General features: G+C 34.7%; 1 protein-coding gene across 1 annotated transcript in view; it reads left to right on the top strand.

Annotated features, from left to right (window-relative positions):
• CEP170 (centrosomal protein 170) overlaps positions 1 to 19,401 on the top strand; it is a 101,025-nt gene that overhangs the window by 59,913 nt on the left and 21,711 nt on the right. Inside the window, 4 exon segments of the mRNA XM_048079926.2 lie at positions 2,752 to 2,901; positions 9,040 to 9,166; positions 14,673 to 15,051; positions 15,053 to 16,500. Coding sequence (XP_047935883.2) covers positions 2,752 to 2,901; positions 9,040 to 9,166; positions 14,673 to 15,051; positions 15,053 to 16,500 — 2,104 coding nt within the window.

Here is a 19,401-nt window from a genome sequence, read left to right on the forward strand (position 1 = left end):
TTTTTTCTTCTCAAAAACACAATTGATCAAAATACAGATGGTAGTTGCTTCTCTTTAAAGCTGTGGCTGCTGCTTCTGACAAATGCAAGCTTTACAGAAAGAAACTTCACTCTTTTTGTATAAATAGTTAAGAGATGCAAAGGTAGGTGTCACCAGCATTTCCTCTGGATTTTTTTTTTTGGTGGTGGTTAAGTTAATCTCATTTGAAATCATGAAGTTACTTAAAGAACAGAAAGCTCTGAAGAAATGGAAATCTTGAAGAATGTTTTTCAGTGTCTTTAGGAGGATAGAGGCCTTTATCTGTTGAGGCTTCAGTCAAAACACCCATACCTTATGACAGCAACCGGTTAACTACAAGTAACATTTTTTAGATGGAAGCAACACAGTTTCCAGCACAAACCTTTAGGCTATTCTTTATGTTGAGAGTATATTTTCATTATTTGGTAGACATTGTAAGTGGATTGGTTGATCCTGAAATTCTGACACTATTCAGTTTTGGTGTGTCAGAGATGTTCTGAATTTTGTGAAGCATTAAGTATGAGTTATTTTTCCTTTCATTTCATTGTCATATGTAAAGTCTTAAACATCTATTAATGTCATCTGGTTTTAAAGGGATTTTTTTATATCACAGCTCTGAAGTTTTAGTCTTTGGGTTAGATCGCACTTGTGTGAACCTGGCCCATCCCAAGGAGGGGAGTTTTGAGGTAGTATAGGAATGCAACTTCAGCAGGGCAGGTGCTTTCACAAAGCATTAATTTATCGAAGAAGATGCTTTCCCTTTCTTTCTAACTAAGAACATCTCCAGATATTTGCAGTACTTTTTCTTGCCTATGATACCCCCACTTTATTTACAGAGGGTGCATTGGAAGTAGTATTAGGAGGTAAATCTGTTACTTGGATCTTATTGTTGCAAATATTGCCTTTCACAGAAGGAAAAAAAAAAAAAGACAACATTCAAATTTGCTTTTGCAGTAATTTCAATAATGGAAGAAGAAAACTAAAATTTGCTTAAAAAAGGGCTTCAAGACTAGAAGAGGTAACGATGAATGAAAGAAACCTAGGTCATGTTTGTGATACAAGTAAAGAAATTCAGCACAGTAAATGAATGTGCCACCAGCTAATACTAAGAGATTTGTAAGCAACAATTTACTTCTGTAGTCCTGATTCCTGTAGTTATGGAAGTATGAATTCATATTTTCCTTCAGATGCTTAGGTGATAAAATCAGAATTTCATTTAATTTAAGAACATGTAAAACTCTAGACAGTAAACTATATTAAACAAGGAAAAAGTGGCTGCAAAGTAATGATATATTCAAAGAAAGGAGGCACTGAATGACAGCTGGTTTGTTCCTATCTTCAAAAATTGCTGCAACTGTACAAATCAGAAGCATATCTTTAAAGAGAGGAGTTTTATGTTCTGTTACACTTTTTCTAAGGAAATAAATATTTATAAAATACTCTCAAGCAACTCATGCATAAGAATACCTAGACATGATTTAATTTTTTTATTACAAATTTGGGGAGCATTAGCAGGAGCAGAATGATTGGGTGCTTAATTTTTTTTCTTTCCTCTGCTTCTGAGACATTAACAAACGTTATGGTTTGTGGCCATCTAGTGGTGAATCCCTTTAAAATACACAAACATGGAGGATTTTAATAAACTAGGCCTCTAGCTTTACTGTGCAAAACTGAATTACAAAACATTTTTTGGGGGGAAAAATAATTCTATAGCTCTTTCTCTTTTGTACTAGTCATTTTTTTGCAGGGGCATAACACATGTGAAAGTCATTTTCATTTCTTCAAGATAAAGCCTTTTTTGATGTCATAGCTTCTTTCTAGCAGCCAGTTTTAATGTAAATTTTATAGATGGTAGGTACATTTCCAAGGTACAAAATATTCTCTTAAATATCTTTGAAGTATACATAAATTCTGAAAGCAATTGATATTCCTTAATGACTCAAGAAATTTGACAGAATGTATACTGGCTGGTTGTCCTGCTTAACTCCCTTTCACTACATTATCTTGTCAATAGCTAAAACATACCTAATGTTTTCTAGTATTTTTCTCTATGAGCTATGGTTTTGAATGTCATGGGAAAATTGTTTCTCACAAACAGTATACTATAAGCAAATATATCATTGATATATATATTGGATTCTATAAGCATCAGTAGGAAACAACAAAGTAGATGACACATACCAAGGCACATCTGAATGAGATTATTAGACATTGTGAGATGTGGTGAACTTCTGATGTGTGCTAAGTTCCTGATAAGTGAAAAACTGCAATCTTGTTTGTATTAAAGAAATAATTTAATGAGTGTATTAGTGGTAAATGTAAGCTAAGCATTTACATTTCTTGTTTTCACTAGACAATGACAAAATTCTGAAAATGTGGTGGGTTTAGTTTTTGATTTTTTTCCTTGACTGGGAAAATGGACTTATGATGATTTTTGTAATAATTTTGGTTTCACTGTTTGTTTCTTTCATCAGTGTCATTTTTTCATATGTGACCATTCCAGATAGCAGATCCTTGATTTGTCAGTGATGACATAAACTTCTGTTCTTTTTTAAATTGCAGTAGGTATTTTTTCTATTTTATCTGTAGATTTCATCGAGATGTCAGATAAACATAATACAACAAAAAATACTTGAACTCACTATCCAGCATGCCACCATCCATCCATTAACATTGAACATTGTATCAGGATGGTATTGGGTTAATGTGTGTAATGGTTTGTTTCATTTTCAGGTATTTGGAGTGGATGACAGCCAGGATTATAATAGGCCTGTTATCAACGAGAACCAGAAAGATTTAGTAAAAGATTGGGCTATAAATTCTGCTACAGTAGTGCTGGAAGAAAAAAGACCACTGAGTACAACTGGATTTCTTGACACAGAGGTAGAATTTAACTTTTGATGGTCTTCTTTTTTCTTCCAATGAGAGAGCACTAATAATTGAGAAGTAAGTGTTAAAGAGCAAACAAAACCTTGCCTGGAAAATATTAGCTCAGGTCTCTAAGTTCTTTATTTTTCTTAATCCTTTATTGCATTATTGAAATCTCTACGTCAAAGAGAGGCAAGTTAAATTGGGAAAAGTTTAAACTTTGCTACTTTTCTATGTGCACTAATACCAGTGTATGGGAAGTAGCAGGAATTTTGTTGCAACATTGCCTTTGCAACACACATTTGCACAGTATATGTTTCTTGTAGTTTATACAGTGGAATTGAGGAAAAGCTGGTTATGTTTTATAGCCCAAAGCAAGTAACTATATTAAAAATCAGAAATAAGGTGTATGCATTTAATGTGTGATACAAAGCCAGCTAGGAAAAAAAAATATGGAGAATACATCTCAGATTATTTTTTTAACGAAGCCAGAGGTTTTTAAATTCAGGGTTTCGTTTCTCAAATGAGATGCCACTCATGAGAAATCACTTACGTTAGTTGCCTCAAAAGCAGTATAATTAAATCAGTTGATAAAAGATTAGGCAAAGGAAAATGTCTGTTCTTTGTATATGACTCAAAATATGCACATGAGCTAGATGTTAATCATATTGCATATTGAAGTCCTGGGAGACATTCTGATATCATGGTGATGGATAAAAGATAGCTTAAAATGTGTTAGAAATAGAACAGGCTCAGACTGGAGCAGAATTAAATCTGATAACGAAGCACATCACATTTATTCTGCTTGCCATGGCAAATTGGTGCTGAAATACCATCTTGTAAATTAACAAACTTTCTAAATGGGCAATTTTTCTGGAATACATCAAAAGCTTAAAGTACGACGGTCTGCCTGCCATGCAAATGTATTGGTTTTGGTATCTAGAAGACTGCTTTCCATAGAAAAAGTGTACTTTGTCGTTTTTGTATTTGAGCTATTGTGCAGCCCTGGTACACTAAATAAGTCAGTGTATCTGGATTAGTGTCTTTGAGTCATTTTTCTAAGGTTACTGCACCTTGCTTCTTTGAATGAATCTGTAACTGCAATTTTACTCCTCTTTTTCATGCCTTTCGCAGCATTCAGCTCTTTTGTGCCTTGTGAGATTTTAAGATTATCAAAAGTACTGATTTGTTTCCGTTTCTGTATTTTTCCTATTTATAACAGCAGAAGAATATATGATTTATTTTATGACCATGATTGAGCTTTCCAGGTATCATACTTTACAAATAACAGGTTGATTTGAGAAGACCGAGACTTCTGCAATCATAGGACAGGTTTAAGAACCCTTCTGGCAATGGAATATGAACACTCCCTTTGAATTAAGTTGAAATTACAAAAATGGTCCCTTTTTATTACTATGGATGCTTTGCTGAATACATAAGCTTTCTTCATGTATTGGGAAAGGAGTGGGTTATCTTGGCGTAGTCATAATTTATAGGATTATTATGAGGCGTAGCAGGGGAAAAATGGTAATTGCTCTGTAAGTAAAGGAGATGAAACAACATGGATATAGCATGAATTAATGTAGGAAGAGATGAGGGTAAATGAAGGTTGGAAAAAAGCTTACTAGAGAAACGTAAAAATAGAAGTAGGTTAATACATATATGGAAGTAAAAGAGAAGCTAATCCAGAAAAACAGAGGTGTGTTTCATAATTTTGTAGTAGAGAAATAGTCATGAGGATAACTATTGGTTCAACTGGAGAGAAGGTTGTAATATATAAATTCTTTTTTTTTTTTTTAACCAAAACAGATTGCTTGTTTTATTATTAGGAAAGGGAGAGGCAGGTGTGTTTGATTTGCAAAGTACATGAGCATCGTATTCTCGTTATATGTGAGCTTTTCTGCTTGTGCTTTTTGGAAGACTTACTGCATTACTGAGCTGCAGATCCTAAGTGAATAAACCTTATTGAAGATTTTGCCTAAATAATCAGATAACCTTGGGGTAGCTCAGTGTCCCAGGCTGTGGGGAGGTCTTGTTGCATCTGCCTACGTCAGTTGCACCTATAGATGATTTAGAAGAATGAGATGAAATCAGAACATGTTTGACATAGAAGAAGTGGTTAAAAATTTAAGAGATTTCGGTTCTGGAAGATGAAAAAGATGGCTTGGGGAATTATGAGGATTTTATAAAATCATTTTGGGGTTGAAAGATTATCCTGAGTTTAAATATGTTCACTTTACAGGGCACATTGTAAATAACTTGCTTTGAAGGGAATACAATTTGCTTTTCTTATAAAGAAATTCTCACTTTTTTCCTTTGATATGACAAGCTTTGGTACTTTGAAGGAGTCATGAGACTAGATGAAATGCTGAGTAAACGTCTGACACAATTGGATTGAGCTTGCATGCTCTGTTTTTTGCCTTTTCAGTGGTTATAAGCCTAGGCATTAAAAATACTAAATCCATTTATGTAAAATATTTTAAAGTTTTTTTCTATATTATGAGCTGCCATTTGCCAACCAAGGTAAGTGGTTTAAGAACAAATGTTAAATACGATAGAGAACAAAGAGAATTAGGGTTATGACTTATCCATCCAATTTCCATTTAATTTTCAGTGACTATATGCTACCCACAGTTCTTAAATCATGTACATGATTTGTCAATATCGTTTTTGATGTGCTTCTTAAGGACATACCTCTTTTATTTTTCTTTGTCTGCAGGGTCATCAGTGCCATTGACGACAATGTTCCTTTTCTTGTTTTGAATGCCTACTTCATGTCTTTGTCACTGAAGATTAAAGTAAATAATAGTGCTGACATTGTGAATACTGAATAACTTTATTCATGTAAATACTTGTATTGCTCCTTAGAAGCGGAGAGTATAAGCGGAGAGCGGCACGCGTATTTAGAGGCTCTATGTCCTTTTGTTGTCTGATCTTATTACACGAATTTCCTATCCTTTTGTAGAGAAACCATTGAGTCTTAAGTTTGATGCTTGTTTTTTGTTTGGACTTAGATGCTATGAACTTAGAACGTAGGATGATTGTGTCACCAAGGTCCTGTGGCTGTGAAAAGGCAAGCATGACCCTTGGATGCACTGGGCGATGTATTGCCAGTAGAAATGGGAACTGTTGTCTCTGTGATGGGAAGTGGTAGTGAAACTCTGAAATATTGGCATGAGATTTGTTACCGTTCTTGTTTAAGAAGGGTGAATTCTAAACTACAGAGAGGTCTGCTCAGATAATTAAGTGAATGGATATTTACTTTACAACAACAGTTTGGTACCATTAAATTCGTCTACTGTAGCAAAGCAGTAGCTGACATGGGTATGATGTGGGGTTTGCCGTGTTAGGGAAGTAAATGCAATAGAAGGAAAAAAAATATTTGAGATAGATGTCAATGTTGTTCTGTAAGCAGATGTGGAAACATTGGTATAAATAGAGTGAGTACGGAGATTTGAAAGAAAAAAAAAGATCACCACCCCTGGAGGAATGTGGTTCAGAAACAGGGGTGGAAAGGGGAGAAGCCAGAAGACTGCTTTCAAAATGGCGCTTAAATTCATGAAAGGATGGCGTGGTCTGATTCTTACAACATGAGATGATTGGAACATGTGTCTTAAAAGACTTTGATTCTGTTTGTTGAAATTTATTTAAAGTTACTATTATTGTACTGTGAAATGCCAAGTATTGGAGAGGCTTTCAGGTGTCATATACATGTGCTGTGGCTTTTTCCAGATGTAGAGCCTAAAGCTCTGAATCTTCAGGCTGCAAAATTTGTCTACAGAAATCCATGGATATTTTTTCTGTGGATGTTTTTCAAATTCGGTTTGAATATATGATAAACATAAAGGAAAGCAGATGCAATGCAACGTTAAAATGCTGGTGTCTCTTATGTAAGCCTGGCTGTAAGCCTGAAAAACTAGGAAACTCCTCTTTTTATTCAAGAGAAGATTTGGAGGATTGCTTATGGAAAGCCTGCAAGATGCAAGCATATGAATTAGTAGGGGAAAATAAATAAAGGTCATATTCTGTTATCCTAAATGTTTTATAAAGCTTTCACATTTGGATATTAAACTGTTTGGAGTTAAGCTTTATTATAGTGATGCATATTAGATTTAATAAAAGACATTTTGTAACTTTATTAAGGTACTAAATTCTCCATGTTTAAACTACTGTTAAAAGAAACTTGATAGCTTTGTTGTTTGTGCTTGTATATACAGAGTTGATAAAACACATTGGCATCCACTTGTGTGTAGAAAAGGTTTTTTGGCAGGGTAATTACAGTTAATTCACAAAATCTTTATACTTCACTGCAAAGTGGAATTCAGATTGCTGATTATGTGTCAGAAATCATATCTGTATGGAATTGGCTAGATAGTACAGAAAGAATTAGGATTTTCTGTAGCAAAGATAATTGGGACTGCCATCATATTTAGTTTAGGCTGCAATTATTTGCTTTATTGAAGATGGATATTTGCTAGTAGGGACAGGAAAATAGAGTAGACAAAATTTAGACATGAAAGAAAAATGAAGCTTCAGCACTGGCAATGGTTTTTGTTATCAATACATAAATGCTGCACATTTTTGCCTTTTTTTTTTTTGTAATATGATTCATTCTGGCACTCTTTCCTTACATTGTGTTCAGAAATGCCCATAAATAACAGAAACATTGAATTGCCCTACTTTCCTGTTATTAGATTTTTATTTTGTAACATTTTTATTATAAGATGATTTCAGCATGTAGACACAGTAGTTGATGATTTGATCAGTCTGTGCATACTTCATTCATAACATTCTGAAATAGATTCATGATGCTTTTGTTTTCATTAATTAGGGTCATCCATATAATTAAGAGACATTCAAGACCATAAATTCAAGTCTTCTTAGAGATTTGATGTCTAAGTTACGTTTAATTTTGAAAGAAGCCCTCATACACTAGATGACATTTTTTCACCATTCCATTTCTGCTAAATAAATTTTATAAAATATAAAGAGTTGGTTCCTGATCAAAGAGTAGAATCCCAGAGTGGCCAATGCATTAGGCAAAAATCAACATTTTGAATATAAATGCCAACATCTCAAAAGGCAGCAGAGCTCCATCTAACCTTTGCAATAGCACCTGCAAATTTTCTTACGGAGCAAGTTACTCATATTTTCATGCCCTTTCCATCTCTTTTATTGATCTTGAATTGTAATTTCTTGTTTTACTTGTCTATAGTAACGGTCAGTGACTTTTTTTTATTTGCAGAATTTGGTGTTTTGATTCCAGTAAGGTAGACCAACTAAACTCCTATAAAGCTTTCAATAGTGTACAGCCCACATGTGTGCATGTGTACATATACATACAGCCATAGTTGTCTGCTGTCTTCTTTTAGGGAAGTAAGCAAGCAAAACTATAGTATATCGGATAAAACAGGAATATTGCATTGTATTTAGAAATCTGGTTTGGGGAAAAAAAAAAAGGTTTTTGTACTACAAGAATACAGCATAAGCAGATGTTTTGCTTTCTATGTTTCTTTTTTCAAATGGAAAAAAGTTTCAAAAGGCTTTCCCTTCAGGATATCAAATCAATTTACTTTCCAGGTCAGCTACCAAAAAAAAAAAAAAATCAGATAACGATCCAGTAGGGTGATATAAAACTAATCTTTGTACTTTGCTTTGTTATTTAGGCCAAACAAGTGATCTGATATTCCTTTACTTTCCATCACAAATTATCTTATTCTTTCAGTCCTTGAGGTAGTCTTCCCCGAAAGAAGTAAATACAATATTGTATGTGGACAAAAGTGTCTTGTAACCTGGTAAAATATAACTTTGTTATCTTCCCGAAGCACGTTCTTAATTCTTGTGCGCACACTTACCATGTTTCTCTCCCGCTCTTCTGTTTTGAAGCAGACACATGTTCTAGTGTATTTCCTATAGGTTCTGATTAAAAGTTCATTGCACTAGGAAATGCTGCTTATTCTGTACTGATTCTGTGTCTATATAGAGTCATTTATGTTGCCATTATAGAAGTGATAACTAAAATTTATTGAAGTAAACTCCTTTTTCAACTTCCTCCAGGAAAAGTGTCTAACACTTCTATTCCAGGAAAATCTGTAATGAGAGCATGCTTTTAATCTATAAGTAATTTTTCTTCTGCTTTTTTATCTTCCTTAGGAAGGTTCTGCTGCCCCTGGAAGTAAACGTTGGGTATCACAGTGGGCCAGTTTGGCTGCCAATCACACACGTCATGATCATGATGACATCAGATTGGAGTCACCTGTGCCTGCTCCACTAGAAAACGGTACTAAAAGCAGTTCTTGTTGTCATAATACCTGATGAAGAAACCTCTGAAAGGGGAAAAGAGCAGTTATGTACCTAAACAAGTAACTTTCTTATTCTTTGCACCTTATCTTCACCTGAAATTCTTGCATGTCTTTGAGAAGAAGCAACGTAAAAACAAGCTCAGTGGTAGTGTTTTTTAATGTGTCTGAAGAGTGTCAAAATTAAACTGAATGTTACTAAAAAAAATTAAGTTTGTGATATAAAAAAACTTTCACTTGAGTGAGATTTGATTTGGTCTGCATAGTATGTTTCTTTCCTTACATCTTTTTCAGTACTGCCCAAATTCAAAACAGGATTTTAATGGATGGACTATTAAACAGTCCAACCTGAAACTCACTATTCAGTTATTAGTCAGCTGAGTAGTAGAAGTGTACTTCCTGATCTTGGAAACATAGAAAACGTACTTTATCTCCAGCAATGAACAACTGTCTGTCCTTAGTTAAACATTTGTGACTTTAAGTAGTATGTTCTTGTATGTTCTTTAACGTCTGCACTCTTCACTGCGAGGCAGTTGCTTATGTTACTTACCTTCTGTTTTCTTCCTCTCAGTTTCAGCCTAGAAATGGTAATTTAACTCTAGTGGAATTTTAATACTGGTATTTGCATATTAAGGTAGAATTTAATAAATCTTGCAAAGTAGTTCCTCAATTGTCTTCTGTAAATTTTGTGAGTTAATGTGGCTCTTTGTTGCAAAATTGCCTGGTAACTACAAAGGGATGTCATCTCAATGAATGTCCATATTTCGAAACTGATATGCTGTTTAGTGACCAAAAGTTAACCAATTATCAGTCTACCTGCTGGAGAGATATTTGTGTCTTGCAATTCCAGCATTTCCTCTTATTCCAGCTGACGTTGAAATTCACAACAAAGTTTAAAAGATTTTTAATTAGGGAAAAAGTGTACTTTAAAAGTACAAAGTGCTTTTCTCTGTACACCACTTTGGAAGATACACTGCCACGTACAGAATGTGTCCAATAACCTCATTAGACATTGGTGAGTAGAATAAATTATTTTTTCTATAGTTCTAAGCATCTTTTTAGTTATTTTTTTTTTTACAAAGTTACACTCAGAAGTATAATATGTGTTCTCTATTTTTTGTTATAGCTGCTGGCTTTCTTCAGATTTTCAAGAATACATACATCTGTTAAATTTCAGAGCAAGTTATATCTCTGATTTTTTAGTTAGTCTCTCAGAAGAATGCATTTTCTACTGATAAAACCAAGCCATTACGGCTTCCAGAGTGGAATCCTGTGATTCTCTCCCTGCTTAGTCTGGAAACCTGGTCTCAGCACTCTGCCCAGCAGTCAGGCCTTCTGCAGAACAAACTTAAGCTTGCCTATTACTCAGTTTCCTGATTTGTTTTTTATTTTTTTTTTTGTTCCCCACCACACACACGCTCCTCCTTGAGTCCTCAAACAAGTGTAAAAGTGTAGCAGCAGAGATTTCTCCAAAACATTTATCAATTCTATGTGATATTAATAAATAAACAAATAGTTTGGGGATTTTTTTTGAGGCAAAAAAGCAGTATCACGTTCGTATTTTTCTGTCCAAATTATACGTTTCTTGGTCAGTGTAGATAGCTAATGCAGTTCCTCACCTGCGTTATGAGAACTGAACCCTTGTCTGAGGTACTCAATCTTGAATCCTATAATGATTTTTTTTCTTTCAAATTCCCTCTATTTGTCCTGGAACATCTTAATTTAATTGTAACTAATGAACGCATTTCCTAAGTGGTTTTGTCGTAGATTTACTTTACTGCCCTCAGATTTTAGATAAAGCTAGTAAATGAATTCGGATATTTTCTGTGCTCTTTATAGAGATCTTATCTGTAAATTTTTTTCTGTACTTGGAAAAAAAGCCAACAGCTTCTTCACAAAAGAGTTAGCTTTCAATTCTGTGTATTATTCTGCCAGAATGAAAGGAAGAGAAAGAAAATGAATTTTAATTCTAAAGTTGAATTAATAACTTGAACAGTAAATTGAAAAAAAAAAAAGTGAAACGGGTATATTATTGGGAATTTCTCCAAAATGAAGCTAGTTTTATGTATTGATTAGTAACTGAAGCTCTATTTAGGCTTGTATTCAGCAAATGAAAGTGTATGTAAATATGTTTAATTAAATGAATTTGAATCAAATACGGGTATTTTTTGTATCATTTACTTTATGAAGTAAATTCACATGGTTTTAGAATCATAAAAGTCGGGGCCACTTAATAAAGTAAGCAATAAAATAACTTCTACCTTTAGAGTCTCATTTTGCTGTTTGTGGTAGCTTTCAAAGAAATTTTGCTTTTGATGTTGTGTAGTGCAAACTTCTGTATCAATGCATGGAAAAAAGTCTTACCAGTGACTGCTGCTACTCTAGTAGCTTTTCCACCCTTCATAGATGTTGAACTTTGCATATCCTCTTCTTTAGGATAGCAGATGTCTAAGGAGATGGAAAGGGTGAAAAATTATTTGATGTATCATGTACACATAATTCTGTATTACTTGGCAGCATCAGATATACATACAGGGCACTTAAAATCATAGCTTAAAGTAATCATTACTTGGAGTAAAAAGACTCATCCTTTGGGTGGTTAACCAACGGGTTTGAGTCTCACTTGTTTTTTGGATTTGTTTAAATTTTCAGTTTCAGATGGGATACTAAACAGGATCTTTGGAGGGATGAATGCTTTTTCTTTTTCCGTTATAAGAACTTTATTGTAAGTGAAGCAACAACTGTATAGTGCATACCCATACTGCAAGAATTCTAAAATACTTAGGGTGAAATCTAAAAGGCATTCAAGCACCTAAGATGTAATGTAAATACTACTTGATATGCATGTCCAAAGAACAGTTTGCAAAATCTTTAGTTGGCTTAGATGCCTGTATTTTCTTCAGAAATTTGAGTTATGTTCAAGATTTAGTAAAGTTAAACTTCACATAGCATGTATATTAACAACGACAATGCTGAGCAACTCCACACGTCTTCTACTAAAGACTTTCAAATACGTCAAGAAGAAAGCTACATGCCTAAATATCTTTAAAAGATTTGACCTGGTATGTATGAGAGAAGTCAATCTTCACAAATAGCAGTTATATTGATTTTCATTTAACCTCTGATTTTTTATTACTTTATTTTAAAGTGATAATTCCCAAGAAAAATAATCCAGGAATTAAGAAACTTTGGTTAGATTTCAGTTATCTCCTGCTTCCCAAATAGGTGTTATAGGACAAGTTATGCAAAAAAAAAATGCAAGTCATTCTGCCTTCTTCATCAAAGGTGTGACACTGCAAAGCAAAAAGAAAGATTAAAGAGCTCAGAAAGTAGCATAGTATTCAGTTTAGTATATTAATATTCTAGGAACAACTGTATACATACAGTATAGTTGTTAATATTCAATTAAGCGGTTAGAGAATTTTTGCAGAGGGAGGAGCCTTTATACTGCTTGAACAACCACTACTGGGGACAAGCCTTAATAGAAAGATACCAGCAAGGAATGCAGAGAAGTTGCTTTTAAATCTCTCCTGGTGAAAAGTGTATTGGCAGATTTGTTTTAATATGTCACACTATTTTGCAATAATTGGTAAATGAACTTGCAAAAATAATTATTTACCATCCAAACATATTCAAATTCAGAGTGATTCACAGAGCATGATCGTCTCTGAGCAATAAAGGCATGCTTCTGACAGCACAACTGATATGTTTGCTAAATAGGCAAGAATAGCAGAGTTAACACACTGGGGGGAAAAATGTTTGATTCCTAAAATAGGGGTATTCAGCATCAGTTATTCCTTGCAATGATTAATGGGGGATAGCCATATTTTCTGCTTAAAGAACATTCCCTATCCACTAAGAATTTGATCAGTGATGTTTTTCTTCTGATGCTTTCTATACCTATATACTATATTTACTATATATGTATTATATATATTTTCCAGTATGTACATATATACGTGTATATACAGGACATGCTATATGTTCTGTTTGGATTAAAAGCATTGTTTCTGCTCTCTGCACAGCAGCAACCACAGTAATTTCTTCATGCATAGGGCTTTTCAATACTGAAAGTTACTCTTCAGTGTTCCTTGAGGGGTGGTTTCACAGGGAGGGCCTGCAACCCCTTGGTGAGACGAGCAGCTGTGGAGTGAGTGAATAGAAAGGAGAGGGTCTTACTCTGTTCAGGAACTTTGAAATGTGGTGCTGAATTTGCTTAGGGATGTAAAACTGGCTTTCCCCTTCCTGTTGTAGTTGTGTCCTGATGTAACTGTGATACATCGTGTACCTATTTAAACCTAGAGTGGGAGCACAAAAACAGGTTAATATATACAGTGTTGGTGTACTTTGCTGGCAAAAAGTTTGTTTTCAGGGAGAGCTTCTTGCACAGCTCAAATTCTACATATTTTTGAAAACTTTCCTTTATATATGAGAGCAATCATAGACTATATGCTGCACAGATACTGAAATTAGAATGAAGCAGGAAAAAATAGTGTATACCCTCCGCAGCAATGACATACATGTTTATAAAGCATGCCCTTTCACAGTATACATTCAGAGTATCGGGAAGGTCGTAGTTAGCCCAAGATACCATTCAACCAGGTGATCACAATCAAGATCTTTGGGAAGAAACCATGCCTGTCTGAAGCATCAGAAGAGGAAAAATGTTTTGTCTTTGCATTCTTACCCTGCTTCTGCAATGACTCCTTCCATTTTCCTGCAACATGACCTTTTTAGGAAGAACACTGAGAAGATGGCTTTTTCTGACCTTATCAGGTCTCTGATAAACCACAAATGGTTCATTGTAGTAATTCCCTTGCTACCTTTTAGACATTGTTTTGGTAGACACGTGCGCTGTATCAGCTACTTTGGATTAGGTTGTAATGACTTTGTGTTGAATAAACTGTTCTTTTGTATGGCACTCCTAATATTGTAGTTCTAGTAATACAGAAATATCTTTTTATATATCTAATGTCTTTAATCAGGAGATACCTGTTCTAAAATTGTGTTAACATACATGATTTTGTTCCGTTTTTATTACAAAATGAAATGAAATAATAGAGCCAAGTATGTTCAACTTATTGGTTATAGTTTAGGAAGTAGTTAATGTAATTCACAGTTTCCACTCTGTAATAATACGAGTGCTTCCACTCTCACCCATAAGATGAAATTATGCCTAATGAGAATAGAACAAGTGCTAAGCTGGAAAATTATTTGAAGAGTTACCTGCTCAAAAAGCTTATAGGGATAGTCAAATCTCTGTCACCTGAGAGCTTGTTCCACCTTTTATATCATATGTTTACCTAAATATAATTGATCCCACTATAGAATAGATAAGTGGACAAATGACATTTTTATGTTCCAATGACTTTTTGCAATTCTGTTTTATGTTGCTTGATTAGTGTTATGCAATCTTAAGAATTTAATGTTTGTGTTTAGCTTGCTATTGGATGGGTTTCTTAGCTATTTTTTCTTCCTCATTTTCAGACACAGACATCAGCGAGTCTGGTATTTCCATCAGAAGTGCTGGTTCAGCAACTTCTGTGACCAGCCAAGGTGAGCGAAAAAGGAGGACACTTCCACAGCTTCCCAAAGAGGAGAAAGTGAGTGAAGGCTCCAGAACAAAAACTACATCTCATCAGAGATCAGAAATAGGTGAAAAGCAAGACACTGAACTTCAGGAGAAAGAAACTCCAGCTCGTGTCTCAGATGCTGACGGCAGAAGTATAGCTAAGTCAGGTAGAACAGTGAACGGTCTTTCACCAAAAGCTACAGGAGAAAAAGTTTTTTCTTTCCCTAGCTCTTCCAGTAAAGAGAGATCTGAAACTGGCAGAGAAACTTCTGTAGTGAAACAAGCTTTAGCAAAAAGTTCAACAAGAACGAAAGGAGCAAGGACACTGGACACCCTCAAAACTGTCTTCTACAAAACCTGCTACAAATCAAGTTGAGAAGGGTAGGGAGGAGATTGCTGTGTCACACAAAACTTTAGATAATCAAGACAAAGCTCCTGGACATGTTACTGATAAAACAGAAGTAAAGTTGGCACAGAGTGAGGGAAAAAGAAGAAAAAATGAGGAAACTATTAAAGGACAAAGTCCTAAAACATCAGGAGGAGAAAAAAAGGAATCTTCAAAACCGTTAGTGAGGCAAGGCAGCTTTACTATAGACAAGCCTAGCACAAATATACCGATAGAACTTATTCCTCACATTAATAAGCAAAGTGGATCTGTTGCCCCCTCAGCATCTGCAAACAGGACACGTGACAGAAGTGATTCAATGGACACTGATTCCAGTCTAGATACAACACTCATTTTAAAAGACACAGAAGCTGTAATGGCTTTCCTTGAAGCTAAACTCCGTGAAGAAAATAAAACTGATGAAGGTCCTGAGACTCCTAGCTATAACAGAGATAATTCCATATCACCAGAATCAGATGTAGATACAGCCAGCACAATCAGTCTCGTTACCGGTGACACTGAAAGAAAATCCACACAGAAGCGGAAGAGCTTTACAACCTTATATAAAGATAGATGTTCCTCTGGTTCACCTTCAAAGGATGTTTTAAAATCTTCTGCAACAAGTGCTAGAGAAAAGATGGAAAAGAAAACTAAAAGTCGTTCTTCAGATGGTGGATCTAGAGCTGATACTCGCAAAACTGTGCAATCTAGTGGAAGAATGAGACAACCATCAGTGGATTTGACAGATGATGACCAAACATCTAGTGTACCTCATTCCGCCATTTCTGATATTTTATCATCTGACCAGGAAACCTACTCTGGCAAATCACATGGAAGAGTTCCTTTTGCCTCAGCAGATGAACTTTTGCATTCCAAAATGGAAGGAAAGTCAGCTAAATCAAAAAGCACTCCTGTTGCACTTGGGCAATCTAGTAAATCTACCACTCTTCCAAGACCTCGTCCTACAAGGACTTCTCTCTTGCGCAGAGCACGGCTTGGTGAAGCCTCAGATAGTGAGCTTGCTGATGCTGATAAAGCTTCAGTGGCTTCCGAAGTGTCCACTACAAGTTCTACATCAAAACCTCCTTCAGGGAGGAGAGGTATTTCCAGAATAGACTTACTTGCTCAACCTCGCAGAACTCGACTTGGCTCTTTATCAGCACGTAGTGATTCTGAAGCAACAATAACTAGAAGCACTGCCTCATCTCGTACCCCAGAAGCTATTATCAGAAGTGGTGCAAGGTTGACATCAGCTGGAGATAGTAGTAAAGTTTCTGCTAGAACTCGAGCCAATAGCATTTCTCGACTTTCAGATTCAAAATCCAAATCTTTGGCTTCAGCTCATAATTCTCCCTCAGGTATGTCAGATTATTTAACTAGCTTCTACAATACCATATATTTTGAAATGTTTTTTATATTTGTATACTTTTTTAAGGAATGTTCTTATGAAACAATTTGTTGAGCTTTAGTTGACTCTCTCTTTTTCTTTCAAGTAAGAGTCTTCCTTGCTGACGCTTGTGGATGTTTCTCACTTAAAATCACAAAGACAAGAAATTTCAATCCTTTACCTTCTTGGATGGATACATATGTTTGTTTATTTTTTGTAGCAGCAGATCAGTAACAAAGAATTCCATTGAGGCATTCACGTGTGGCAGCACTGATTTGTGTTGGTACAAAAACAGGGTGGAATCTCTCTGCGCTAGTCATAGTAGTAAATGTTCAGAAGGTCAGCAATGCTTTTTACTGCATAGAAAATATAATATTTATTTGTTCAGCATATTTACAAGCCCAACATGTAGTGTTTCCCAAGGAAATACCCTGAGCATTTTTAGGATAATCATACTCGTAATTTAAGATTAGCTTCCAAAACCACAACCGTGAGGTTTTTTTAATAATGATAATAACAAAAAAGTTTAAAGTGAAAAAATTAAACACAAATACTACCTAAATAAACATCATAAAGTAATTAATAATGTTTGCCTTTCCTTGGAGTAGTTTTTGTTCTCTGTTCAAAGTCATGACAATTTATGATTTCATAATTATTTCCAAATCATGTTGACCTTCTTTTGTGTAGTCGCTCATTTACAGTAATATTATCTATGGATGACAAAAAAAATCCATACAATTGATGAATTATAACCTGCTATTTTGTTAGAAACTAACATAACACTTTAAATATGAACAGTGTGAAAGGCTAGCTTTTTACCAACAGGAATATTAAATCATCTTAAGTAAAAATGTGGTGATTCTATATATGTCATCTCTCATATTAAATGGATATCTATAATTGGTGATCTCTTGCTCTTTGAATCATCAAAGTTTGACCGTATTTAGAGCCAGTCCACAATCTAAGAAAAATAAAATTACAATAGCTTCCTTACTTCCAGTGCTGAGTGTTGCCACTGAGATTATATATTTTACTTTGCTGCTTCCTCTTCAGAGTTGATTTAAAGGTCTGTGATAGATACATTTCCTGCAGCCCTTTTGTTGCTTGTATATTGTAAATGTACCTTTTTAGGATTCTTAGCAGTGTTTTCTCCCAGACAGGTATCCTTTTGTTGTGTTATTTATTAGCTTAATAGAAATTTCTGAAGAGATACAAATGAGGTGTTCACTGAATCTGTTGCAATATGATGACAGTTGTCTACAAAGATACAAAAAATAAATGAAAAAAAAAACAACCTAAGCCTCAGATAAAAACTCAGTCTTTCCCTCTAAGATACCATTGGAAAAATAGCATGTTTTCTCTTTTAGTCTGTTTTAAATTGATTTGTGCAGCCTGAAAGCTGGCAACATTAGACCAGGGAAGAGTGTCAGTTAAGACTGCTCATTGAAGAAGAATTTAAGAATTAAGAAGAATTTAAGAATTTAATTCATTTAAGAATTAACACGAATTCATATCCTGATATTGCTGATTTCTGAAAAGGCAAACCCCAGATGTTACTTGCCACTTTGCTTATTTTTGTGTTTCGTTTTTTGTTTTTTCACAAAACTGTATATGGATTTTGAGGTTTACGTACTACTGCATGTTTCCTAAACGGGTTGCCAGATTGAGGTGGTTTGCTTCTTCTGTTAATGGATTGCTCTTAGCTTTCTCTTTCTAGTCTACTAGTCTGTCATGGTTCTGTCTTGAGCGTTCATTTCACTGCATTACACTGTTTACTGTGGCTTGTATAAAATATTCTGCTTTCCAAAAAAAAAAAAAGGCATCTTTTCATGAGCTATCCCAACACAATAAGATAGACGTTATAAAAATACAAATAAAAAAATACTGGTTTGAAAAATTTGCAGTAGGAATAGCTCCTGTTATTAAAAGACTTGATCAGTTTGATCAGTTTACTCCCCAAATCAGGGAGTAGCATGTAGACCTTTTAGAATATACTTCAGGTACATCTGAATTGCTATAGAAGTATAAAATTTTCTTATATAAGCCACTACTCAGTGTGTCTCCATTTTTCCATTAGCATCTTAAAAATGATGCTAATAACTACCCAAGAGCTCGTTTTAATTATGCTTCATAATAATTCTGTATAATAATACTTTATCCCTATTTAAAATATCTTTGAATATCTTTGAATATACTGTTCTCATGCATTATATAAAAATGTACTACAGCAGAAGCTTTTGGATCCAAAGCATCCAGTTCCTCACCTTAATTTTGTTTCTTGGAATGTCAACAATTCGCTTAAATTGCCACACTCCTGGAAATGACTAATGAAGTGCCTGAGAAAAGTGCTTCAGAATGTTTGAATTTGTTTTCCGTTGCGCAGATTTAATCAAGACATAACTATGATGTATTTTTTTGTCTCCCTGGACCTAGATAGACTGTAAAATGGATGATCATTACCAATAAATTAGTTTCTTTTTCTTTTATCAGAGAATCGGTTGTGACTGAAGTGTTCAGGTTCTTCCAAGGGCCTTCTCATCAGCACAGTTAGCATTACAACATTCTAGATCACTAAATATTGGCAGCAGAATCACGCTTCTTAACTCCAATCTACCAAAGAGGAAATTAATTCTGCATTTCCCAAATCTTTTTCAATGTTCAGACATACATGCCTGTAGAAGGAGGGCGGAAAAATGACCTGCATTGATTGGATATTTTTGTTGCCTTGTACTTCATATGGATGAATTGAAACATAATAGCATTAAAATTGTCAGAGCTATGAGCAAGTCCATAATTTCAAGAATCTATATGAAGACTTGGTAGACTTAAGTATTGCTGCTCCCTTTTAAATGATAAAGCAGATAAGTGGAAT

The sequence above is a fragment of the Anser cygnoides genome, chromosome 3 (assembly GCF_040182565.1).
Source record: "Anser cygnoides isolate HZ-2024a breed goose chromosome 3, Taihu_goose_T2T_genome, whole genome shotgun sequence".
Classification (NCBI taxonomy): domain Eukaryota; kingdom Metazoa; phylum Chordata; class Aves; order Anseriformes; family Anatidae; genus Anser; species Anser cygnoides.